Genomic DNA, 26,557 nt, shown 5'->3' on the forward strand with positions numbered 1-26,557 from the left:
AATAAACTTTGTTTTGTTTTTTTACTACAGCTGATCAGCTCATTGACTCAGGTGTGATTCCCGGCTGCAGCTCAGCGTATTGAAGCGTATTAATGAGCAGACATGAGTTAGGACACACAGCCAAGTTTATTTTCCAGGAAACATGGCTTCCCTTCGTCCAAACGAGTGACTCTGTCCTTATTAATCACCAGTGTCAGTATTTATACATAAAGTAAAAAGCAGTAAAACTAACCTAATAAAAAAACTGCACCATCACTGCAGCACTCAGACTTCAGTGGTAAAATAGTGTCTAAATATATATATATATATATATATATATATCAGATAATCAGTAAAATCTGTTTCAGAGAGAACATACAGTACAATTCCTTCATTATGCTCAGTTTGTTTGTTTCCTAACAAACCCAAGTCCTCCCTTTCTGTCCTCATCTGTTCACATGAACGTGGAGGAATCTGCAGATTTTCATTCCAGCCTGTCTGGAGGAGAGTCCTGTGGTGATTCTTGAATAAGAACAAGAAATTTGGGAATATGCTGGACAAAGATCGAGTGCAGATGGCTGCCAGTAATCAGGCCGGCTGCTGGTGTTTTCAGCACAGCTGGCTGAATCATAATGCTCCACCTATTCTCTCTTGAGTCAAAATGAAAAAAACAAACAAACACAAGGCTTCAAAATTACAATAGTGTTCATTCAGTGTCACAAAATAAAACATCTTTGAAACAGTACAGTAACCGTGGAGTAGCGTTGTTGCTATGAGACATTCAAGATGGAGTTTCCTGCTGGTGTTTCTGGTTTCAAGCTGCGTCTCGGTTCCCTGCCGACACCACGGAGGACGGGAGAGACGGCTGCCGCCTCTTCATCTCCTGCTGAAGCTGCTCCTTTAGAGTAGACACCTGCAGTAATGATAAAGGTGACAACAAACAGAAGTTAAACATGTAATTTTTAAATCTGATGACATGATTCAATTTTAAATCCAGTCCGCAGGTTACAGACGTGGACAGAAGAGTGGGATTTTGAAGGCAGTAACAAAAGGCTGGAAAATTAAGTGATGCTAAAAACAAACAGCTGGAGGAACTTATTTGCAGCTGATTAGGTTAATTAGTAACAGATTATTAATGTGACTGGATATAAAAAGAGCGTTTCAGAAGTGAAGATGGGCAGAGGTTCACCAGTCTGCAAATGCATGTAATGCAAATGTGATGTTCCTCAACATAAACCTTCAAATATCATCTGTGGCACATAATATCATCAAAACATTTGAAGAATCTGGAGGAATCAAAACTGATCAAAACTTCAAAACTGATTCAGTCATTGAAATCACTCCATGGGCTCAGGAACACTTGCACACCAGAAAGGCTGCTCAGGAAGTGATGCACCTGTATCACCAATACAGGTTCTGTATTTAATTACTTACTTTTTAATTTAATTTAACTTAACTTACTGAGTATAGTGCAAAAAATGACACATAAACTATATGTTTTCTCCTTGTTTTGAAGTCGTGTGGTGCTGGGAAACAAAAACGTCCCTCCGATGCTTTAAACATAAAATAGCGTGCCTGTTTTTAAAAACTAAGAAGCAGAAATTACAGATATTTGTACTTTTGTTACTTCCCACCTCAACATACTAATGATCGCATTGTTCCATCTGTGTTTGCACAACATTTTAAGATGAAGTTTTGTTGAAAAAAAATCCAAGCACCATCATTTTATTAGTTTTTTTTCCTGTAAAAAACAATGAGACTGATTAAGCAGTTGTGCTGAAGCAACATTATTGATGTTGAAAGAAACACAGATGTGTCTGTGCCACAGATATGATCCATCATATCTATTATACTCAATGAAACTTGGATCCAGCTAAGTAACATTTGGAGTTTGCATGTTCTCCCCATGTTTGCGTGGGTTCCCTCCGGGTACTTCGGCTTCTTCCCACCGTCCAAAGACATGCAGTTTGTGGGGATAAGTTAATTGACTAATCTAAACTGCCCATAGGTTTGAGTGCGAATGGTTGTCTGTCTCTGTGTATTAGCCCTGTGACAGATTGGCGACCTGTCCAGGGTGTACCCCGCCTCTCGCCCTATGACGGCTGGGATAGGCTCCAGCGCCCCCCACGACCCTGATAAGCGAAAGCGGATGGATGGATTATATATATATTCTGAACAACTTTGTTAAAAGCAACAGAAACACCAGCATCAGGTGTGTCTACAGGTGAACTTGGTAAAAAAGAGAAAAAAAGCTTTTAACACAGCACAATGTGAGCACCTGCTCCTCCAGCCCTTTGACTCTGTGCCGGTGAGCGCGCTCTCTAGTGCCCAGCGTCCGTTCGATATCCCGAAAGCTCGTCCTCAGCCTCTCCGCCTCCCGCTGGGCCTCCTCGCGCTGCCTCACCAAACTCTCGCACAAACTGTGAGACTGCTCCATCTCAGCCAGCTGAGTCTACTCATGAAACACACACACACACACACACACACACACACACACACACACACACACACGGGAAGACAACCAAATGTAAAAGGAGAGGAACATCTGGAGGTAAGCCAACACGACTGGAGTTTTATGGATGGAGTTACAACAGAGTAAAAAAAAAAAATTAATAATAATAATAATAAAGCATATCGTTTGGAGCGCTGCAGCGAGCCTGTCTAAGAACATGTAAAACAGCTGTCCAACAAGGTCAACTACAAGCTGTGTGTCATTTGCAAGACAAAATGCGGGAAAAGTGAATCATCCTAATGAAAGAAGACGTCACATAGTCTAATAAAGTCATGTCCAAATCTGATTCCAGATCTGTGAACTAGAAAAAGTAAATTCAAAGAAATGAAATTATCTGGTATCTAGTGACACCTGGGACTTTTAAAGTCCTCCACCAAATCAGTGATGGTTCACACAAACAAACCTGCAGCAGGAATCAGGTCACACAACACAAAGTGTTTTCCTCTTTTTAAGACTTCAGCAATCGAAGAATACGCAACAAAAAAAAGACTCCAAACACGGCCGTTAGCCTCACAGTCTTTAAAACTCTGCAGCGAACGTTAAAGCTTTGGGATTTACTGCGACGGTTAAAGCACATTTCTGCAGCTTGGGAAAAGTTTGGCTTGAATGAGGAGAAAAGAGGAGAAGTCTGAAATGTTAAACCGACCTGAAATAAACAACTTTAATGAGCGTTTCAAAATTCCTCCAAAACCCACTGCAGCTTAATTTATTTGCTTGTTTTTGGCATGTCTGTGGTAAATAGAAAAACATAGTTAAGACTTTAGCATCATTAAAATGAAGCTTTCCCAAAACTATCTCATGTCTTTGGTCCAGTCGTTTGGTTATCTGTGAAAATTACTCAGATGTCACTTTATGAACTTAAACTTTACAATATAACATTAAAACTAATCTTGTTTTTTACATCCACGGGAAAAATGTAGATTATTACACATTTATGTCACCTTGCATGTTAAAAAAATCATTTTAAAGTCTTTTTAAGCTCATTGCTCAAGTCGAGAACTCAGGTTTATTTTGTCACTGTGAAACATCTGCTTGGCTTTCTTCTCGCCCGCTCTTTCTGCACAAACCCTCACTTCCAGTAGACGTATCCAGCCACAGCTAAGTAAACAAAATCTTTCAGCAGGATTCGGCAGCAGTTTGGTCGTCTTTTGCCTCCATCAGCGGCCGTTCCCTACCTGCAGCATCAGTATCTGCTGCTGTGCTTCCTGCAGCTCCTGCTCGGCTGTGTTTAGAGAGCGATCCAGGCGACTCTTCTCTGCAGACAGCCGCATCGTGCCCTCCTCAGACTTCAGCTTCTGACGTTCAACCTGATGAAAAATGTAACCATGGACATGTAACAACAGCGAAGCAAGCCGTTCAAAACAGGGACGCGAGCTGGTGTGGTGGTGTGGTGACTAAAACACTCATCCAAGATGGTGAACACAGTATGTGAGCGGTGTTTTTGTGCAGTTCTATAGTTTAAGAGACAAAGGAAACACTTTATATGTGTATAAATGTCATATCTTATTCAGAATTTCTGGAAACATTTATTTAAATGAAGGGAAGTAAATATTAAATATTTATTAGAATACTAAAAGAATCAACTTCTCATGTTTTTATAATGATTTATATAAATGATATCATACAATTAGAATTTGCTTGGAGGCAATTTTGTAGAGGAGCTCGTACTTATCCGACGTTTTTAACATTTTATTTCTCTCAGGCTGTTTTGATATTTTATTTAAAAGTAATTTTAATGCATCAGCGTGTGTGGTGTAGCTATAAGGCTCTGCAGGTCATTTTGAATCTTAACTGGCATATAAATCTAATATCTTTAATGTCAGATGGTCACAAAGAAAACAAACAAAGAAACAAACACGTGTTGACACAGCGCTGACCTTGTCCAGTGTGTTTCTCAGTGCGTTCTTGTCTTTCTCCAGCCTCACAGCCTGCCTCTCTGCATCTTTTTTCTCCGTCTCCAGCATGGCGACTGCTCTTTGCAGCGCACGTAGCCGCTCCTCCACAGCGGCCCGCTCTGTCTGAGCCGACTGGGCGCTGTGCTGAGCCTCCGCAAGACTGGCTGAGCGCTGTCGCAGAGCCTGACGGAGGAAGACAGAAATCTATCAAGAACACCGGCCTGAGTTCAGCATTGTGCAGAATCTACTCTTTTACAGCTTCAGATCGGCAGCCCTGCAGGTGGACGAGCGTCTCTGGCGATCTGTTTGTCTCTAACCTCCTGAGCGCTCTTCAGCTCAGACTCTACTTCTTCTCGCCGCAGCTCACTCTCGGTCAGCTCGGTCTGCAGGTTCTGCACGCGCTCAGTGAGGGTGGCCGTGTTTCTCCTCGCCTCAGCTAATGACGCTCGGGATGCATCCATTTGTTCCTTAACGGCATAGAATAATTCTCACGTCAACATTCACATCTGAGCCACGCTGTTTGAAGCCCTTTGTTTTCTCTCTCACCTGCAGGAGCCTTCTGTCCTGTTCAGCCATGCTGAGCGTCTTCTGCAGGGCAGCCATACGACCCTGCGTGCTGCTCTGAAGGGCCGCCGCCTCCTGAATCGTCTGGTTGAGAGAAGTGATTTTTTCTCTGAGTAAAGTTTCACCTTCTTGAGATTTGAGCAGAGTCTGGCTCAGCATCTCCACCTCTCTCTGCAGCAGAGCTACGCGGGCTTCTCCTTCAGTAACCTGCAATTAGTACAAAACCAGTTTATTTCAGGCCAAAACAAAAAAAACTGTTTTTCTTTTAATCAAATTGAGATTTCAGTGCTGCTTTTTGTCAAATGTAGTGCAGCGACCAGGACCGCAACTATAAAGTGCAGCTGCTGCATAATGCTTTTATTTTAGTGAATAATCACTACAACTAATAATGTTTCCTTGGAAACAGAAACCAGGAGTGAGTGGTGGATTAACTGAAACTATTTTTCACATATCCACGGTGCGACAGAGCAGAGGCTGCCCCCCACAGCAAAGCTTTTTATCTCAAGGACATCAGCCCCGGCAGATCTCACCTGATGTCGACTATGGTTGAGGAGACAGAGCAGCACTGTTTCTAAGATTTCTTGGTGCGCTTTCTGCAAAATCTGTTAATCTAAATCCATCTTATATCTCTTATATTTAGTTAATGGGACTTTTATGAATTCAAGGTAACTTTTACTGACGCTGATTGCTTTGTTTCTTTAGATTTTAAGTTTTTAATTCTGATGTTTTTGTATTTAAGTCGTTGCTTTATTTGTATATGTAAACACTATAGTGTACATCAGTCTGGCTAAATGGCAGACTATAAGAATAAATAATAGCCTTAAATCATAATTAAATGTTCACCAGCTGATCAGTGACATTAAATCTCCTGTATTAGAAGGAAATTCTCAGGCCCAACTAATCGCATTAAGCTGATCATGAGTCATAAATAAACAGCTCTGTACCCGTTTGACGAGAGAGTCGCGGCGCTCCTGGGAGGCCTGACTCGCAGCCTCTCGGTCTCCCAGGCTCAGCTTGAGTCTCTGCAGCTCCCCCTCCAGACTGCGCCTCCCCAGCTCCACCCTGGTGGCGCGAGCTTCAGCTGCCTCTAGCGCCTCCCGCAGGCGCTTCCTCTCCACCTCCAGGCGGATCTCGGCAGCACGCTGCTTATTTAACTGATCCTGCAGAGATGGATGGAGGAGAAGGGTCATATTAAGTCTACGTTCACTTATGTTTGAACAGACAATTAGAAACAGAGAGGAGCCACAGCTCAACAATCTCCTTGTCTTCTCAATACGTTTGTTCTAAAAAATACAACAGATAAAAGATTCACTCAGTAGCACACACAGCCCAGAAGGTGAATCATTTTGAAAGGTGCTGGCATTAAAAACAAACATATGGAGAGCTGGCAGGGGACTCCACAGGTGGTGCAACACTGAGTGTGCGCCAGCATCTGTTGTTATTACATTTGTCGACAGTGCACGCTTCCCGTTATTGTCCTTCTGTTGCGCTACCATATGTTGACTGTAGCCGAGCTGGGATCACTGCTGTGTGAGTGACAACACAAAACATGGAGTACCTGTATGTGCTTCTTATCCGTCTCAGAGGCCTGCAGCGCTCGCTCTAAATCCTTCACCCGGTCGCTGAGAGCTCGCCGCTCTCTGTCTCCTCTCCTCACCGCCTCTTCTTGCTGCTGGAGCAAAATCTGGGTGGTGGTGAGGCGCTCATCCAGTCCACGCTTCCCTATAATGAGACATCCAAACAACACAGCCTGCAGTAGATTATCGGACTTAATTTTAATTCTACTCAGAAATGGGTTTTGGGCAGCTTGCCTTCATTGTGCAGATGAAGGTTATTTCAGAGTTTTGAAAGCGGACTGTTGAAAGCGAAAAGTTTCCCTGAGCTCATCTAAAATCTCCTTCTTTCTAAACAACTTGGGTAAACTCTAACCTTCTTGGTACTCCTGCATGGAGTACTGCAGCTGAGTGAGTCGACTCATAGCAGAGTCCCGCTCCACCTTCAGCTCCTCCAGCTCCCGCTGCACGGCCCCCAGCTGACAATGGACATCATCCTTCAAAATTAGCAATAAACAAAGACTTGAGCTACACAAACAAAGAGATTATCCTCGAGTTATTATGTACTGTCATTTTCGTGCCGCGCAGCCCCGTTACCCTCTCTTTCTGTGCATCACGCAGCTCCTGGAGGAAGTCTCTGAGACCGCTTCGCACAGTCTCGGAGTCCAGCTGTGACTGAAGAAGAGGCACCGGTGTATCCCCTCTCTCAGGAGATACAGCGCCTGAGCCCAAAGTATTGTCAGGGGTGCTTCCTCGAATTTCTGTACAGGAGAAACAGAAAGATGTTACGCTGAGATAGCTGAAGGAGTGAAGGAGGGTTCTTATAATGCTACAGAGACAAGACCAGCAAAAAGTAATTCCTCATGTTATTCGTTATGAGTGTCAGTAAGCAGTAATTTTTTTCTATAATTATGCTAAAATTTGAAGAGTCTTGGAGTCATTTTTTATCAGAGTGATGAAACATCCTGTCTCAGAGCTAAATAATGAAACAAAGGCCTCGTGTTTGCTTCTCACCTTTAGGAGGCGACAGCGAGGAGCGCAGAGGTGAGACGCTGTGGTGGCGTGACATGCTGCCAGGTGATGTGGAGCTCCCTCCTGGGCTCCTCCCCCTGGGTCCTCTGCCACTCGCTCCGATGCCCAGCGTCCGCGTCAGCGCCGACTGCAGGCTGCTCAGACGAAACTCCAGGTCCCTCCTCGTGGCTTCGGCTCGGGTCAGCTCCGACTCAGTGGCGGCGAGCCGGCCCTGCGCCTCGCTCAGCTGCAGGCTGCAGTGAGCGGCGGAGTCCTGGGCCGTCTGAGCACGCAGGGACAAGTTCTTAGCTTCGTCCTGAAGCTTCTTCTCGCAGCTTCGAGCCTCCTGCAGCTGAGCGGTCAGCTCTCTCTCGCAGCTGCGCCAGCCCGACTCAGACTCAAGCAGACGCTTCTGAGTCATGGAAAGCTGCATTAACATAAAAAAAAGACAGAAGAGACAGCAGTGACACACTGAAGACAGCAAGATTAACAAAGAGCTGGAAATTTCTTCACTTTGCTCCACTCTCACTTCTTTCTTGAGGGACTCTCTGGCTGTTTCGGCTTCAGCCAGCTTCTGTTTGAGGGTGAAAACCTCTTTTCCTCTCTCCTCGTCTCTTTGCTCCTCCAGCGACAGGCGAGTCTGCAGCTCTGCCACCTCCCTCTCCTTCTGCTCCTTCTCTCCATCCAGGACCTTCAGCTGGAGCCAGACAAAAGGAAAATTTACATTTAGAGGCAAAACTGTGTGCAACATATTTCCCAGGTTCTGCTCAGATGTGAGAGAGATGACTGCATGCCTGACCTGTCTGCGGAGCTCCTGCAGCTCTCGCCGAGCCTCCAGTCGTGATCTCTCAACTTCTCTCAGGCAGCTCCGCAGCTCTGTCACCTCCTTCTGAGTGGAAGACAAATTCTCCTCCAGCACAGACAGCTTTTGCTCCTTCTCCTCACATTGTCGCTTCACACTAACAAAACACACACACACTGCTTACACATCTCATCTACTCTGTGTCTCTGTCCCTGGTTACTTTGCCAATCTCATGCATACCTGATCCTTTCAGTTTCTGCACTTCGCAGAGTTTCTCTCAGGTAAGTATTTGATTGGCTGAGAGCCTCTCTCTCCTTGGTGACATCACTGAAGCCACGGCGCAGCTCTGTGCCCTCTCTCCTGTAGCTCTCTGCTGAGTCCTGAGTTTGGTTCAGGCGGCGTTCAGTCTCCAACAAGTCCCGCCTCAGCTGGTCTCGGCTCTCCTCTGTGGCTGCGAGGGCGGCTCTGCACTGCTCCAGCTGGTGGGTGAAAATCAGATGAAATGAGGTCACTGGACAGAACATTTGTTTGTTTCCAGCATGAAAACAAATTAATTAAACTGTTTTATGTTTTCATATTTGACCTCTGCCCATATCTACAACCTTCCACAGATGCAAAAAAGTTGTAAACACTGATGGTCAGTGGCAGATTCTCCTCGCTTTGATGTTCTTCTTATAGCAATTTATTTTCTAACTTCTTGTTTCTCAAATCCGTTCAAATGTGGGCCATCAAGTCATGGTTCGACACATCAGTGGAAACCAGGTATATGTTGGGATGTTGGTATCTGATATTATGCATTTTGGCTCTTGTAGAGGATGATCTACCTCTTTGAGAGCGATGTCAGCACGCGAGCGGAGATCACTACATGTCTCTTGTAGACTGTGGAGCTCCCTCTCACGAGCGGAGGCTGCATCCTCCAGCTGAGAGCGAAGCTCCAGCACCTCGCTGGTCAGAGCGCCGACTCTGATCTGAGGAAAACAAACAGGGTGATGCTGTAGTTAATCTTTCATTCGTGCCTCGACAACAGCAACAAAATACAAATCAGGAGAGGAAGTGAAACCCTCCACGTTTCCTCCCGTCACCTGTTCCTGCTCTTTGTAATGAGCTGCTTCTCTGGCCACTCGCTCGGTCTCGAGGGCTGCAGCTGACAGTTCAGCCTGCAGGCTGGAAACCCGCTCAGACAAAACCGTCTTCTCTGCTTCCTTCAAGGAAAGAGCCTGGGAGGACAGAAAATGTCTGGTTAACACTAAAACAAAGTTTAAAAAGGGGGGAAGGAACAGCCTGAGCCATGCTGGCATTTCTAACAAAGACATTATTTTAAGAAATCTGTTTTAAACCAAAGATTTAAATGACACATGCTATCTGATGAATAAATACAGCTCTAGACGCTGAATAGTTTCACAGGCTGGGATCAGACCTGTTGTTTCTCCGTCTCAGCCTGGAGGAGACACTGATCTCTATCGTGCTGCAGAGTCCGCATTTCATCCTGCAGCTCCTCTTTTTCTCTCTTTGCTCTGCTGAGCTGATCCTCCATCTCCTGTCTGAGCTTTCTCAGCGTGACCTCATGCTCCATCAGCAAGCTGTGCCGCACAACTTCCTGCAAAACACCATGATGACATTCATCCAAGTGTAAAAACATTCATACAAATAGCATTTAAACTAACAGTGATCCACTGAACCCACTCACCTTTTCTGAGACCAGTCTCTCCACCTCCTCCTGATGCTCAGAGGAGGCCTTGCGCAAGGCCTGCTGCGCCTCCAGCTGTGCCGCATTTAAAGTCTGACTCAGAGTCTGCTTCTCCCGCTCAGCCTGGGCCAACGCAATCTCCCCGTCTGAGCGAACGCGCCTTAGTTCAGCTGGAAATCACAATCAGGAAAACAAATACAACGCTTTCCTGTTATTGACCAACTTTTATTATCTTTAATTATAAAAAACACGTCTCCTCTCACCTGCAGCCGTCTCACAGCGGACTCTGAGGGTTTGGTTCTCTGTCTCCAGCTGCTCTCTGCGAGTTTCCACCTGAACGAGCTGCTGCTGCACTTCGAACAGGCTGGTCTCCAGGGACTCACGCTCCGACCTGCAGGTTACAACCACAACTTACACACACGTGCACTGAGCACTTTTGAGTAATTAACCAAGTCTGAAACCAAACATACCTGAAAGCAGCCAGTTCCTCAGACAGCATGGCGTTCTCCCTCTCAGATGCTGTCAGCTGAACCACGAGGGCCGCTTTGTCCCGGGCCAGCTCTGCCTGACTGCGGCCGACCTCCTCCAAGGCCACCTCGTTCCTCTGGCCTTCTCCTCTAGCGAGACTTAACTCAGAACCCAAAGAGGTCACCTCGCCACAAAGCTGTCGAGTACAAAATGATGAGGTCAGTTAAGTGACCTCTGTGAGCCAAAAGCTCAGACTTCAGAGTCCTATAAACACCCAGTTTCTGTTATGTCAGTTATAAGAGATGTACTTGTCACTGTCATTTAAGGCCCACAGCTCTCTTTGCAAAGTTCAGCCAATCAGAGAACGGCTTTCAAAAGCCTTAAAAAGAGAGGAGCTGAAACACCTTCATACTGTTATATCAGACAGCTTCATGGTTTATATCAAGGCCCACTTTTATTTATAATTAGTGTGAAGTACATGATGATTCAAAAACAGAAAAGGTACTGCATGTCACAGTGTCGTATGTGAGCGGTCTCTCATCAACCTTGCAAAAACCAACCTGCACACACCGGACACACGTCTCTCCTCTGCTGCGTTCTTCTGGGTTTCAAAGTTTAACCAACAGTTTGTCTGATTTAAAAACTTTCCTTTCCTTTTTTAAATGTGTTTTTAAAATAACTGAGGCGAGAAATCAGCCATGTGGTCGTATTATCTGCCTTTATTTTTGGGTCATTCAAAATAACGCTTTAGGCCCATGTTGCAAACAACATGGGCCAAAATGGGTGTTTTAAATATTTTAAATTCGTCTTTTGGGGTTTATAAAAATGAACAGTCATAGTTAAAATGCCAGATTTTGAATTCTGTTTGCTTCGACTGCTTTTTCACCAAGCTTTGGTAATAGACCGGTGTTTTCCAAACAGGAAATATCTTCCAGTGTTCTCTTATTTACAAGACAATGTGCACAGGAATGCAACATCCATCATTCAAGGCACTGGTAAAAATAAATCATTGAAATGGGTATATATTTGTTTTTTGTTAAGTTGCCTAATAATTATGCACAGTAATAGTCACCTGCACACACAGATATCCCCCTAAAATAGCTAAAACTAAAAACAAACTAAAAACTACTTCCAAAAACATTCAGCTTTGATATTAATGAGTTTTTTGGGTTCATTGAGAACATGGTTGTTGTTCAATAATAAAATTATCCCTCAAAAATACAACTTGCCTAATAATTCTGCACTCCCTGTAATGTGTAGTTGTACCTGGGTGACTTTCTCCTGCAGCTTAAGTCTCTCAGCCCTGAGACTCTGGAGCTCAACCTCGATCCCCACACGGCTTAGCTCGGCGTCCTGCAGCGACTGCTGCAGTGTGATGCGGGCGGACTCCAGCTCGAGCCTGTCCTGCTCCAGCCGGACCAGCTCATCTCTGATGGTCAGCTTTTCCTGCTCAGCGTCGCGTTTCTGAGTCTGCAGGAAGGCTTTCTCCTCCTCGAGCTTAGACACAGAGGTGAGAGCAAGTCACATTAAAGGCCTGAAAACCTCTTAAAATCTAGAACAGGTTTGTTTATTTTACTCGGCTGGGATGGAAAAGGGTGATGACGCACACCAATCACAGTTTTGCAACACCTGAATTTGAATCTAACTACATTACTCTGTTTACACTGGCATTAACTCTCGTCCACAGAGACACAAGAGTATTTCATATCAAATGGGCTTGAAACTACATATGTGGAGGTTTTAAATAGCACTGCAGCTCCCTTACCTTGAGGATGTAGGTGTTCAGGGCTGCTTTGTCCTGTGCCAGACCCTCGTTCATGCTGCCCATCTTTGCCAGAGAGTCTCTGAGAGCTGCATCCTCAGACTGGAGCTTGTTAAGCAGCAGACAGAGCTCCGTGTTTTTGCTCTCAGCCTGGAGGGAAGAATCACGGTCAAACAGGTGCTATTTGTTTAAGCAGTCGGGCTATTGCACCACAAGTTTATCTGAAAGTTTTCAAGAATAACTGAATAGAATGTCTGACTAAACTTAAAAACATAAAGTCTTCTGAGTTTTAGTTACATCAGACAGCTCACGTGGAGGCAGGAGCTCCAGAGGAGTGCTGCTTCATGACAAACTATTCAAAAAGCTGAAATCTGTGTCACAGACGACATGTACAGTCGTACAGTCAGCGCTTCGAAAGGGAAACTCCTAAAAATATATTTATGAGGTCAGCTGCAAAAATAATCGTATAACTCCCCCTTTTGGCGTTACAAAGCTGCTGTCTGAAGACGTGCAGCATCAGCTTTGGAGCTGAAAGCCGTAGACACTGCAGGTTGTTTAGTGGCCTTATTGCAAATGTATTTGTAGGATTTTCCTTTCCACAAAACACCAGAGGGAAAATATTTAAAATACTTGATTTACTGATATTTGCAACACACAGTCTAACATTACATTTAGCGCTGAAAGAAGCATGCTCTATTGTTTTTGGGACACTGCTACTAAATCTGCACCTTAATATCATGAACACTTCCACCACTCGTTTTGCCTTCATTAACTTTCTCGCATGAAAAACCTTGAAACTGACAACTGAATTTTAATGGACTAACTTTAATTTCATCTCAACAAATACATCCAAAACAAAAAAGTGGCAGAGTGTCGCTCCCTTGCACTCTGGCAGTACTCTAGTAGCGTTTCACCTCTGACAAATACACAGACTATTACTATTTTCTTACCCGAGCCAGCGCCTCAGACAGCTGTGTTTTTTCTTGCTCCAGCAGCTGCCTCTGAACCTCCCCCTGCTGGTGAGTCTCCCTCACTGCAGACAACTCGCCACGCTGAGCAGAGGCTCGACTCTCGCTCTGATCAAACTGCTTCTGTCTGTTTGAGGCAACACGTGTTGTTCACTGAAAATCAGGCAGGACTCTTGGTGTGTATCTGTTAGTGTGTGAAGCTTGTTGTTCTATTGCAGGAAGGGACGACTGGACAGCACAATAGTTGTGAACAGAGTCAAACTTTTACACAAAAGCTGTAAATGAGATGTTGGGGCTGTACAGGGAGGAGTTTGTTAATGACTGAGATGCTTATGTAGAGGAAGCTGATGCAGATCTTTTGAATGGCACACTGTGAGCATGTGCAGCGTGTGGATTAGTGCCCACATTACATTCACTTAATCTCTACGAATTAGCCAGCTTACACCCTCAGCGTCTCTGCCTTCGCCCGGTCTCTCTCCTGCACGGCAGCCTCCTTCTCCTCCCTCTCGTGGTCTCGCTCTCGCTGCACGGACGCCACGGTCAGCTGAAGCTTCTCGCAGTCCATCTGCAGGAGCTGGCTGCTGCTCTGCGCTGCCTGCACCGTCTTCTCCAGGTTCACCTTCTCGCTGCAACATTCACCACATGTGTGTGTGTGCATGTGAGAATATAATGCAGAGTTGAGGATAAATACACTGTTGGGTCTCGAGGCGAGTTTTGTAGGTGAAGTTTGGCAAACCTGGCCAGCGTGTCTCTCTCCTGCTTCACACGGTCCCGTTCTCGCAGCGCGGCCTCTCTCTCTCTCTGAGCGGCGTCCCTCTCCCGCTGCAGAGTTTGGCTTCTCTGTTCTGCGTCTCTTTTAGCCGACTCGGACTCAGAAAGCTGTTTTCGTAACTGCTGCACAGACGACTGAGCAGAGAGCAGACGGCTTCGAACATCCTGCAAACACAACCGGACAAGTGGAGGGAATGATGATGACGGTGTTACAAGGATACAGCACCTACAACATGAAAGATTTTAAAGTCTCACCACAGATTTTAGCACTTAATGTCTGAGCTTCATTGATTTTTAAGTCGTTTAGCTTGTCTTAAACATCCAGAAAAGGGGGGCAAATAAAATCGGTGACCTCTGTCAGAGAGTTCCATGTTTGTGTGTGGTCCTTTGTGTTTGTAGATTAACATGTCACCTGCAGCTGGAGTGTCTTGTTTGTGACTGCAGAGCGGAGAGCAGACAGCGCTGCCTCTGGGAGAGGAGACAGCGAGGAGGGTCGAGTGGGAGAGGACGGCCTTCGAGGGAAAGAGTCACGAATCCCAGCCCCAGAATTGTCCTGATCTGCTTCTGACGATGACGATTCTCCGTCTGCTGAAACCGTCTGTAAACGCAGGTTAAAATGAAGCCCTTCCATCTGGGTTCCCACTGAGAAATCAGCTGATGTAAAAATGTGTGTGTTGTTTACCTGAGCGATGTCCCGCAGTGTGTCTAACAGCGTCTCAGTGTGAGTCCTCATCATCTGCATGTCAGTCTCATCACTGCCGCTCTGCTCCTGAAGGGAAATGATTCACATGAAGCACATGAAGCAGACCAGTATGAAACCATTATGGCCTCCGTGACTGGTGTCTCACCTCGAGCTTCCTCGTTAGTGTCGCAATTTCTCTGTCACGCTCTTCAATTTGTCCCTTTAGTCTCTCCCCTTCTCGCACCAAATCGGACAACCTGAGAACGAAAACAGACAATATGAAATTAAACTCACACGGACGGTAAAAAGGACCTTTAGTTTTGCACTTTGAGTCAGTTCTTGTTGTTTTAAATGAAAAGTGCTGGAAGTCTTCCTGCTGTTACACAATGGGGACTTTTACTAGCTCCTCCTGTTGGACAGCTCGATTAAAAACAACTTATACGACTGTAAGCCTGCAGGACGGCTCAGCACCCTGACCTGACGTTGAGCTCGCTTCTCTCTGCGTCCATCCTGCTCTGAAAGCTCATCATCTCTGCCACTCGACCTCTCAGCTGCTGCTCCAGCTGAACCCTCAGAGCTTTCTCCTGCTCCAGAGCCACAACTGCTCCTCCCTCCCGACTTTGCAGCGTGGCACACAGACCGGCCCAGGACACCTGAGCAGAGTGGGACGTCCGAGCCAGCTCATTACGCATATCTGACAGGTCCCTGCGGGAGATTGGAGAGAGGCGGGAAGGAGTGAGAGACAAAACACGAGTCAAAAGATAAAATAAGACTGAGGAGAACAAAGTTTACCTTTCAGTGGCGCTCTTCATTTCGCAGACATGCCTCCTGAACCCGACCACTTGTCGCCACAGTGTCAGCAGTCGGCTGTGCTCGCTGCTGAAGTAGCTGTGGAAAGACTGAACAGGAGGCCAAAGGAAATTAAAACGAGTAATGATTATTCTGAATTTAGACTTTCCTGAATTTCCTTTTAATATTTAAGAAGCATCCCTCTCCCACCTCTTCTTCTCTCCTCCAGTCAGACTCCTTTTGCTCTAGCTCCTCTCTGGCTTTTGTCCAATCAGCAGTGAGCCTGCGGATATCCTGGCTGAGAGCCTCGTTGGCCAAACCAGCCTGCTCCAACTGCTCTCTCAGCATTGCATTCACTGCAGACAGACTGCTGCTCCTGAAGTCACAACATGGAAACACTCAAATATAACACACGCAGTTCAGGCTGAAGCTGTTTACAAAGAAAGTGGTTAAATAAAACGCAAAGGAGAAGATTGATCAGGCCTGCAGATGTTTGGTATAATACATGACTGAATTCATGAAATCCTCCTTAACTAGAGTCTGCGTGGTTTTAAAAAAAGGCTGCTCACTCTCATATTCCCTATGTTTTTGGTGTAAAAGTTAAAGTCAAATTACAACGGAGCACAATCACAGATGAGCTCATGACTCATTTCTGTAAAAATAGTTTTGGCTGCATGTGCAAAAATGTCTCACAAAAATCTTCAGTCCCTAAATAAAAAGAATTAAAAATAATAACTCAGTGGACTAACTGGCCAACAGCTTATGTTGGCAGTTAGATAACTATTCATATCTGCTATACATAGGCCATGAAAATACGCTGTTCCTGCATGAGTGCAATACCATCTATATCAATTCTGTCCATCGATCCTTACAATAACAAAACAAAACAAGAATAAGTTGATTAAATTCATTTTTAAAGACTGTTGCATATGTAAAATTAAAGTAATAAATCCATATACATTTATTTGCAGCTTCAAAGGGAGCTATCATAGTGTGATGTTCCCAAAAGCAGAATTTGATCTCAGAGGACGACCTTGCTGAATTTAAGTTTTTTTAAATAAACTGCCGGTGCTCAAGTTGCACTGAGAGCATTGTAGAGTCAGTGCAACCCTAGCTGTGGTTCAGGAGGTTCAACTAATAATTGGAAGGCAAGATGTGGGCAAGATGATGAAATGAACCGAAAACTGTCCTGGATACAGCCACTGAAGTGTGAGTGTGATAGAGACAACACGCTTGAAGTGCACAAAATAAAGCACTGTATGAATGCTTGTGGTAAACAGACTTATACAGTCGTCTTCTGCTCATACTACTCAAAGTGCTGCTACATCATAGGCCACACTTACATTAATAAAGCTTTTTGTCCCGCTCTCTTAAACACTTTTTAACAATCACACAGACACACACAGTGCCTCTATAGTGCAGCAGTCTCTGGTTTGATCCCAGCAGGAGTCACAAGTCATTTTGGGTTAAGGACAGGCGTCTGGTGTAACAAATCTGCCTAATGAGACACGTGTAGAAACCTGCTAAGCTGCTTCCTTGTGAATAAAGGAGCAGACAAAAGTAGCTTTACCTAGCAGGCACACTAATTTAGACACATTTCAACACTGGGACTGAACCCTGACCCTCTGATTAGCAGACATCTCACTCTATCCCCACAACCACAGCTGTCATAAATGTGGGTCACAGTGTAAATGTGTTATTTAAATACCAGTTAAATAATTTCCTCTTAGACTTTGCTAAAAAATAAATAAATAAATTAAAAAAAAAAGTTTGACATAAAAAAATGGTGTTAGTGCAGGTTTTAATGTTTCTGTTTCTATTTATGGGCTACGTGCCACAATTCTTTACAATGACACTTATTAAACCACTGCTAGCTGTTTTAACAAATTAAAGGCCAATTTCCAACCTAACTTTTATCTTTAAAACTCTTGAAATAGTAGTTGTAAAACAGCTAACTGATCATCTGCAGAGGAATGGCTTATTTGAAGAGTTCCTGACAGGTTTCAGAGCTCGTCAGCTTTAGTGGAGGTTACAAATGATTCTGATTTGACATCTTAATATTGTACATCATTTTACTACAGAGATTAAAGCACGCTGTAGGTATTACAGGTACTGTGCTGAGGTGGTTTGAATCATATCTATCTCATAGACTCCAATTTGTTCATGTAAATGGTCCTCTTCACACCCTAAGGTTAATTATGGAGTTCCACAGGGTTCAGTGCTAGGACCAATTCTGTTTACATTATACATGCTTCCCTTAGGCAAGGTATAGCATACATTTTCACTGATATGCAGATGACACACAATTTTATCTATCCATGAAGCCAGATAACACACACCAATTAGTTAAACTGTGTGAATGTCTTAAAGGAGCAAAGATCTGGATGACCTCTTCTGCTTGTAATTTCAGATAAAACTGAGGTTATTGTACTCAACCCTAATAATTTTAAAAGCATGGTGTCTAACCAGATGTTTACTCTGGTTGATTGTTGGGTTTTTCTCTCTAATATTGCAGGATCTTTACCTTTTTCTGATTTGGCACTATATAAATAATATTGAATTTTCTCTGAGTTATCTCTGGTTTGTCTGCACTGATACTTTTCAACAGTCTGAGGACGTTACAGGTTTACAGCTAAATCATTTTATGTCTCTTCTCTCATGATGCATCACCTTTGTTGTTCCTCCTCCAGACGGATTAAAGCATCCTCCAGGTTGCTGCTTGCTTCATCTTGATGGCGACCATTCGATGTTTCGCTGTGACCCTAAAATCAAAAGATGACCATGGACATATTATTTTTAACCTGTGCATAAAAATCGGCTTCCTTATGTTTACAGTAAACTCGAGGTCGCCTACACTGTTTTTCTCCAACTCAGATGACTTCTCCTGCAGCGCCTGATCCAGATCACCACACCTCTTTTTATACTGAAGCACCTGAAGGAGCAGGAAATAACACCAGTAGTCAAACCTCATCAATAACAACTTAACAGAAGAGGGAAATAAAACAGACGCACCTTGGCCTGCAACTTCTGCACAAGCTGCGCCTGCCTCTGCTGCCCCTCCTGGTATGCGGTGAGTTTGCGCTTGTAGGCCGCCTGTTCCTCGTCCAGCCGCCTGCGCAAATCCACATTCTGCTGAGCCAGGCTGCGTGACTCTGGTGAATCGTGGTCTTCGTCCCCTGTTTCAAAACGCAGCGCCTGCTCCAGCTGTGGTTTTAATGAAAGGTAAGAGGCAAGGGGTCGGGTTTAATTTCACACTTCTTCACGACAGATCTGCATGGCACTGCCAAGTTTGGACTGCATCCAAAAATACCTATATACATGTTCTCAATGAGCTAAGTACTTGAGATGGGAACTATTTTCCAGACTTTAAAACAGAATTTCCCCAAACCATCTCACCATTTAACAGCTGTTCTGGACAGCTTGTGCGTACACTGATGGCACTGGTACAAAACACATCCTGATCATTTCCTGTGAAACCTCACATGAATGCATAAAATGAAGGAAAATACTACATTTAAACTACATAAATGGAGGTCATAGTACTTAAGAAATACTAACTTTGTTTTCAGCCACATCTTTCTTTCTATGCTGTATAGATGTTCACTCTTAAATGAAACTCTTCACAAGAAGGTTTGTGGATTATTTTGTGTAACCTGATCGTGACATCTGGACAGAGGCACATCTGCTGAGTTTATAAATCATTTTTTGGCACTTTGAACAGCACAGGGTGAGCGCCATTTAGTTCCGTTATATTTAAGAGAAAGCTGACTCACATACTAACATATATTCCAGCTGCTCAGTACTACAGAGTGTCTGTATCCCAAAGCGGAGACCAGTTATTACTTTAAATACACTTTTGAAATGAGTCCATTAAGTTATAAAAGGTGGACACTCTCCTTTAAATTGGTTGTTTTATGTGTGACATTAAAGCAGCAGGCATCTCAACAGCCTACAAGAGTAAAATATACATATATAAATTTATTTATTCTTTAAAGAGAAAAGATTCCTTTGGACGATCTCCGGCACAGTTTCTTCGTGCTTTAGGAAGCAGGCTGCAGTTATTCCTTTTGTAATGTTCAACCCACCCCAAATGAGCTGTAGCACCCAACTCACCCACCCACCCAACACTGCATCTCCCCTCGCCATTGAAGCCCCTGTTTACAGTCACCCAGGGTGACAGACGCCATGGCAACATTCCACTTCAGTTGATTCCAGCCCCCATCACCTGGGAGACGAGCAAATCTCAGACAAAGGAAGGACCCAAAAAAACACATAAATGAGGAAAAGGGAATGTAAGATAAGATAAGATAAGATAAGATAGTGTGGCACGGTCCTCAGCTTTAAATGTGTGTAAAGCCAGAGCACCTGAAGAGTGTTTGAACTTGTCGCAAGAGATTAACAGGCTATAATGATTCCATCCACCTCTCAACCTATTCTACCAAAATGACCACTAAGTGCTGTTTGCAGGCATCCTGGAGACTTGCCTTACCCTCTCACTGATTGCACCGTACTTGATGGCGAGCTCGTCTCGGTCGGCTCTGCTGTGTGCCAGCAGGTCCTCCAACCTCGCCAGTTCCCCCTGCAGTACTCGGTTCTCCTCCTGGAGGGACATGACCGAGGACATGGCCCCTGCTGCTCAAAGAAAGGCCAAAGTCAGGCAAAGACGGCACTGAGTTGATGTGAAGGAGAGAGGACTGTGGCAACTCACCGTTGTCGCTGAGGTTCTTTGTCACAATCTCTCGCACTCGTGCTGGCAGACATGTAGGGGGGGCATCAGGTGAAGGACCCCGGACTGTCAGCCTCTTCTCCTCAGACAGAACGCTCTCCTCCAGCCTCTGGTGGAGGAGGACAGGCGCAGCCGTTTTTATTTAGTTTGTGACGTTTAGAGAAAGATCAGCAACACAGAGCTGAGAAACTATGAAATAAGGCTGTAAACACAGAAAATCCCAACACATGACAGAAACCGAGTGATCACAATAATGTGTCTGAAAAGTGCCACAAACCCAACGGTGCCACGACAGGCACAGGACCACGACTGCTGCGCAATAGATACACAAAACTGCTCCCAAACAGAAACAAGCGCATGCACGCCCCAGATGAGCCGCTATTATTTGCCCCACACCTGTGTCATTTAATGAAATGATCAAGTGAGCTGGAGCGGGCCCGGCGAGCCTCACCTGGATCACAGACTCCAGTTTACTGCTGGAGTCGCTTTCTGCGGAGTTTTCCGCAGCGCTCATCGCACCGGCAGGTATTTAAAATCCTCCGGGTAACAGGATTAACTCCGAATAAATGCTACGTCTTCACGGTGTCAGCGATGGTCTGTTGCTTTGCAGCAGGAGCGGGGAAATGAAACAGTTGTGAGCCTTAGCTGCTTATTTGGTATGAGCCGACAAAGTTTAGTCGCAGAGGAGCAGTGCGCGTCCGTCCCGTCGCCTCCTCCTCCTCTTCCTCCGGGAGGCAGAGATTGAGGACAGCAGGATTAGCAGGTTTTAAAATGCACACCCCCACCTCCTCCACCACACTCCCACTTCTCACATTCAGAGCCCTCCACACGTCACTGATATCCAGCTACTCTCGAGCCTCGCAGTTGAGAGAAGATACCGAACAATTAACCTGATTTTTGTGACGTCAGTATGTTAATATTGATTCAGATAGTTACGGCACTCCTGAGCCCACCGAGAGAAGCAGCAGATATCTTTAAACTCCTTTACGGCGTCGTGCCAAAAAGTGATCATCTGCCAAAAACACAGACCGTCTGTTACAACTGACTTGTTGACCCAAAATCTGTGAAACATCTCTCATTTAGGTAACTTTTATGTAGCCTTTATTTATCCAGGTCAAAGGTCTCATTAAGACTAAAAGGTTATTTCAGAGTGACCTGTCCAAGATATGAGCCTTTCATAAATCAAGTTGACTACAGTCTATTTACCAACACAAGCAAAGAATGGACTTTACTAAAAAATAAAAAAAACAACCACAGAAACAGCAGCAATCACTTTTTGAATATGAGGGTTTAAAAATAAAAACAAACAAAAACAACAGAGCATAAGCTTCTACCAAAGCGCTGGAGTTTACTCTCTAATTTCCTGTTTCGATTAAGCATAAGTAGTGGCAGTGCAGCAGTGCAGCTGTTACTGAGTGTTTTTAAGGATCTTTTTAAATTAATAACTAAAATAGAAATAATTAAAAATATCCTCCAGCTTAAGGGGTTAATTAAAAGTACAAAATTATTGCCAGTCAAAGAAGCAGTTATAACAAATAACATCTTGTCACTGCAATCATATTATTATTATTATTATTATTATTATTATTATTATTATTATTATTATTATTAATCCAGATAATTTGTGCCACTTCTTAGTTTTAATGACACAAAAAGGATCAGATCTATCCATTTACACTTGTATTATATTTTTACGTGTTAAGTGCTCTGCACATGGATGTGTGTGTGTGACTTTTTTATGTCTTTGAAAAGTTGTGACTGTCACTTAAATGGTAGAATAAGGGTTTCATATTTTCCTCTGAAATGCAGTGAAGTAGTCTAAACACGACATAAAACATATTTAAGGTCAGTAGTTTTAAAAAAGTGTTTGGACAAGTCCAGACAAAACCAAATATGCTGCCTCAGTCAGTTTCAGTTTTCCTTTTAGTGCTGTTCAGTATTTTTGGTGTTAGGGTGATGACTGTCATCACAGTTTGGATCTGCTTCATGAAACTATGAATACGTGTTTGCAAAATCAAAAAAGGGAAGGTATAAAATGTTATCTTGATATAGCTTTACACTAGTGGGTTTGGGGTATTTCTTCATTTCTGAAGGGCAGGGGTACATCCAGAGGGGGCAGCATGACTGAATCTTACTGATACCCCCCTCCCACCAATGCAATCAGACTACAATACTGTAAAACCCACAGCGTGCACTGGATGAGAGCATGCACAGTTAGTACATTTACTAAAATACTTTACTAAAGTACCGTTTCACAGATCTACTTTATTTTATTTATTTTTTATTTATTTATTGTAGTCACTTGGATGAGTGACAAAACATTTCTCCCACTGAATACGTGGATTGTAACAACATTATGGTGTATCCACAGTTTTCTTCACTTTATTCATTTCTGATAAATATTTTCTGTGGGAAGGGTATTGTTCCTGCTCAGGAATTTTGGGGGAGCAAAGAGGTGACATCTTCTCCATTATTATATCTTTACATTCAAGCAGCTGTAATCGGAATAATTCACAAAATCACAAATATTTCGTATCTTTACACTTGACTTTGTTTTCTGCTTCTCCTTCTTCTTCTTTTAGCGTTTAAACATTTTTCATTTTAATACATTAGCAACTTTAGCACAAAGTTAAACAAAGCATCTGCTTTGTTGTTTGCTTTGTGACACAGGCATTGAAGATGACGGGGTGTGTGCTGCACTGTGTGGCGTTTGAATTGTCAAGGTTACAGACAAGAGGATCATTGTGTCAATACCAGACCCCCCACTCTGCCTTAACCCAGCTCTCCCGCTCACACTCCATTTGCATTTCTATGCTTCTGAGTACTTTCTCTTACAGTACACATTACCATCCCTCCACCCTATAACCCCTGAAACCACACAGGGCCCTGGGGGAGCGAGTACTACCAGATTAAATGTCCTTAAAAAGGCCCAATACAAAAGGACTTACAGGAATAAACATCAAAACTCAAAGTTATTACAGCTTTATTATTATTACAGGGATTTCCCCCCCAAGTTTCTGAGTTTTTCTATTTTCATCAAGTTAGATTTCAGAGTTGGTCTTTTTGTTTAGTTTAGCTTTTAGTAATTTGACTCTTACTTTTAATTTTGTACATTCATTATTATAATTTTAAGAGTATTTGATAGGGGCATGTTTTTCAGAAGTTCTGAATAGATGTTGCAATACAAACAGCACTTCCCAAAGGATGTTGATTTAGTGTGTTAGACATCCCAATGCTCAGTAGACTGTAATAACACGGTAATAACATTGTTCCAGATGGTTTTCCCCCTCAAAAAATCTCTAGCTTTGATTTTATTTCCTTTAATTAAAAAGTTATTTTGTTTTTTTAACAACAGTTTCATTGGACTGTAATGACTTTGGTGAATGCTGACTTAAATTTCTGAATGACTGAAATTTAAACTTACAGGAATAAACAACAAAACACTGATGTGTTGTGACATCATCAGTCATGCTGTCACGCCTGACACCCGTTCACCGACCACTTCATTAGGCACACCTTTTAAGGCAAATGTCTAATCAGCCCCATGAAAGTAATTCAGTTTATTGAGCCACATAGACACGGTCAAGACGACCTGCTGATGTTCAAACGTGGCATCAGAATGGGGAACAAAGGTGATTAAAGTGACTTTGGATGTGGCGACAGAAACTTTTGATCTCTTGGGATTTTCCCTTAAAACCATCTCTAGGATTTAAAAAGAGAAAATATCCAATGAGCAGCACTTCTCTGGGAGAAGATGCCTCATAGATGCCAGAGCTCGGAGGTGAATAACAGGAAGGCAACAGTACCTCCAATAACTACTTGTTCCAACCAAGACATGCAGAAGGAGACAGGAGACACTGCTGTCAGCTAAGATCACTAGGAATTAAAGCAGCTCTAAAGGCGGGGGTCCCGCACAAGCAGGGTGTACTAATAAAGTGGCTGGCGTAAAACCATAGTATTCTAATCTGAAATAAATGAAAGATTTTCATTTCCCAGGAACGAAAAGTTCAGTTTAAACTTATTCATATCTTTGGCGCCCCCTACTGGTGTGACAGGAAATAACTGGTACTGACTTCAGTGAAATTAAACCTTAAAAATCTGTCGGTCTGCGCAATTGTTCATCCTGAATCTCCAAATGCGAACACACCCCCAAACTGTCCGCTCTTCCCCACACGTTAAACAAACGGGACTTCTTCTGCACCGACCTTAAATCACTGATTTCCTGAGCAGATGCCTCTGCGCTTCTCGTTTATTATGTGCATATAAAGGAGAACACGGCCAAACGATTCATCGCCAACATCCTCTTTAAGCACAGAAACCACCGACATCCACAAAGACACGCCCAAGTTTTCAAAAGTCTGAGGAGTTGGAGGAGTTGGAGGAGGGAGATGGTTGCACGTTAAGGCGCGCAGCATCCAACCAAAATTAAACGGAGACTTTTTTCGCAACCCAACCATCAGAGGAGGAGATCGTGACTGCTGTGGAAACAAGAGGCTGAATATAAACACCATCTACACCTACATCATGTCGTGTTTGCTGCAGCTTTAGCAGTGAAAACATCCGCTTCCCTGTCTGATAAACATCTCTCCTCGGCTGCTCGTTCTGCTCACCGTTTTCCTGCCGTCTCTCCATTTCTCCTCTGCGTGGGCTTTTTACACAGCAAAAGCAGGCACGAAGCTCATCCCGGCACTTACAAACGGACCGTCGGCTCCCTGCACGCAGGGTCGCCTTGTTTCGAAATCTTCTCCATGCTTTTTCCGGGGAGGGACTTCCAGTTCATACAGATCAGCGGCGGGTCTATCATATGATCACACCGAGCTCCATAAGCGCTGGCATTTTGAATGAACGCTGTTATTCACTCAAATAAACGAGTATCTTAAAAAAAAGTGTGTGTATGTTTTAGTGTTTTATGTTTTAGTTTTTAGTGTTTTTTTTAGTGTTTTATGTTTTAGTGATGCAGATGTTTATCGTTCAAATAATATCTAAAATCCGAGCATATACATTTATCCAAGGTTAAATGAAAGAATTTAACCACTTCATTATTTTATTTCAAAATATCTTATAAATAATCATTTTAAGTGAACAAAATAACACTTTTAACTATCTAAAATCCAGTCATATCATCATATCCAATGCTTAATTTAAAAAATGAATTAAATTAATATTTTTAAATAACCTCTCTTAAATAATCATCTCAAATGAACAAAATAATATGACATTTACTTTTTCAGTTCACATTTTTAATATCTAACATCCAATCATATCCATTTTCCCATATATTTAATAAAAACAATATTATTTTTAAATAAAATATTTTTAAAAAATTCAGTAACCAAAATGAGAGACATTTATCTTTTAAAAGCATCAAAATAATATCTAACATCCAATCCATCCATTCATCGACTTTTTAATAACAAAAATAAATACATATAAAATAACAAGCAGCTGGACAGCGTAGTTACTGCACACCTTTGGGGCAGGAGTTGCAAGTTCGATTCCTGCATGCCGGTGGTATCCAGTAAGGGTCCTGGCTGCCCCCCCCCATGCTAAAACCAACCCCTGACATGTGTTGTGCCAAACTGTATTAATGAACTGATATTAGACACCTGTAGTCTAGTAAATAAATCCCGATCACACTTACTTCACAGGAAACGTTAAATGTCTAAATGTTTTTCAGCTGAATCTGTTTCAGTTTGGTGTCTGTAAGGTTTGGTGCATGTTTTTTTTTCCTTCCCATCATTCTGACACAAGTTAATCTTGGCTTCATCCATCTATTGATTTATCCATTTTCAGCACTGTGCGGGCTCTTTTATGCGTTTTCTGGTAAAGTCTTATCTGTCCTTCCTGCTCTCGAGTGTAAACAGTGGTTTGGAGCTTAATGTAAATCCTCTGTTTACATACATGAAAGCGCTTCTTGATTGTAGACCTTGAAAATTATACAACTATCCCTAACCCTGACAGTGGTCTCGACTTCATCGATAAAGCACCTTCCTACTGTACTTGTTTACCCAAAGCACTTTATACAGCATGTGTCATTCACAGGCTCTGTGACTGGAGCAGCCAGAGACTGAACCACCAACCTTCCTATTTAAAATCAAAAACTCAACACCACTGAAATATATATAGTTTATTTACAAGAAGACATAGGTTTATATTTTATACAATATACTTTTTTCAGGAAGGCACTTAATCAAACAGTCGATGCAATTGCCAACAGGGGTAAGGAAGTTTCAGCTGGGTAAAAGGCACAATTTAAAACGTGAGGTAAAGACACACGGAGGACAAACACACCAACAAGACACATAGACGCTTTGAACGACAGACAGAAATGATTTTTTTTACCCCGACATATGATTAAAAAATAATAATAATGAGGGCGTAGGAAAGT

At 43.3% G+C, this 26,557-nt stretch overlaps 1 protein-coding gene across 1 annotated transcript; it reads right to left on the reverse strand.

The window, feature by feature from the left end:
• Positions 1–780: 780 nt before the first annotated feature.
• crocc (ciliary rootlet coiled-coil, rootletin) lies at positions 781–20,683 on the reverse strand. Its single transcript, XM_085354208.1, has 37 exons — positions 20,621–20,683; positions 20,152–20,278; positions 19,933–20,075; positions 18,456–18,647; positions 18,298–18,375; positions 18,114–18,205; positions 15,654–15,819; positions 15,447–15,553; positions 15,132–15,359; positions 14,821–14,911; positions 14,655–14,741; positions 14,385–14,570; positions 13,938–14,137; positions 13,645–13,827; positions 13,184–13,328; positions 12,237–12,383; positions 11,738–11,968; positions 10,474–10,667; positions 10,267–10,394; positions 10,004–10,173; positions 9,734–9,913; positions 9,399–9,533; positions 9,141–9,284; positions 8,557–8,795; positions 8,314–8,473; positions 8,044–8,211; positions 7,518–7,941; positions 7,101–7,264; positions 6,880–7,000; positions 6,509–6,672; positions 5,895–6,110; positions 4,933–5,157; positions 4,704–4,853; positions 4,369–4,569; positions 3,667–3,798; positions 2,258–2,431; positions 781–892 (listed from the first exon to the last, which is right to left on the reverse strand). Exons 1-37 carry the CDS (start codon positions 20,681–20,683, stop codon positions 794–796), a joined length of 6,054 nt encoding a protein of 2,017 aa, XP_085210334.1. The 3' UTR covers positions 781–793.
• Between the last annotated feature and the right edge of the window lie 5,874 nt (positions 20,684–26,557).

The sequence above is a fragment of the Diplotaxodon limnothrissa genome, linkage group LG5, assembly GCF_057381915.1.
Source record: "Diplotaxodon limnothrissa isolate DT_005_m linkage group LG5, D_limnothrissa_male_GT1.1, whole genome shotgun sequence".
Taxonomy (NCBI): Eukaryota; Metazoa; Chordata; class Actinopteri; order Cichliformes; family Cichlidae; genus Diplotaxodon; species Diplotaxodon limnothrissa.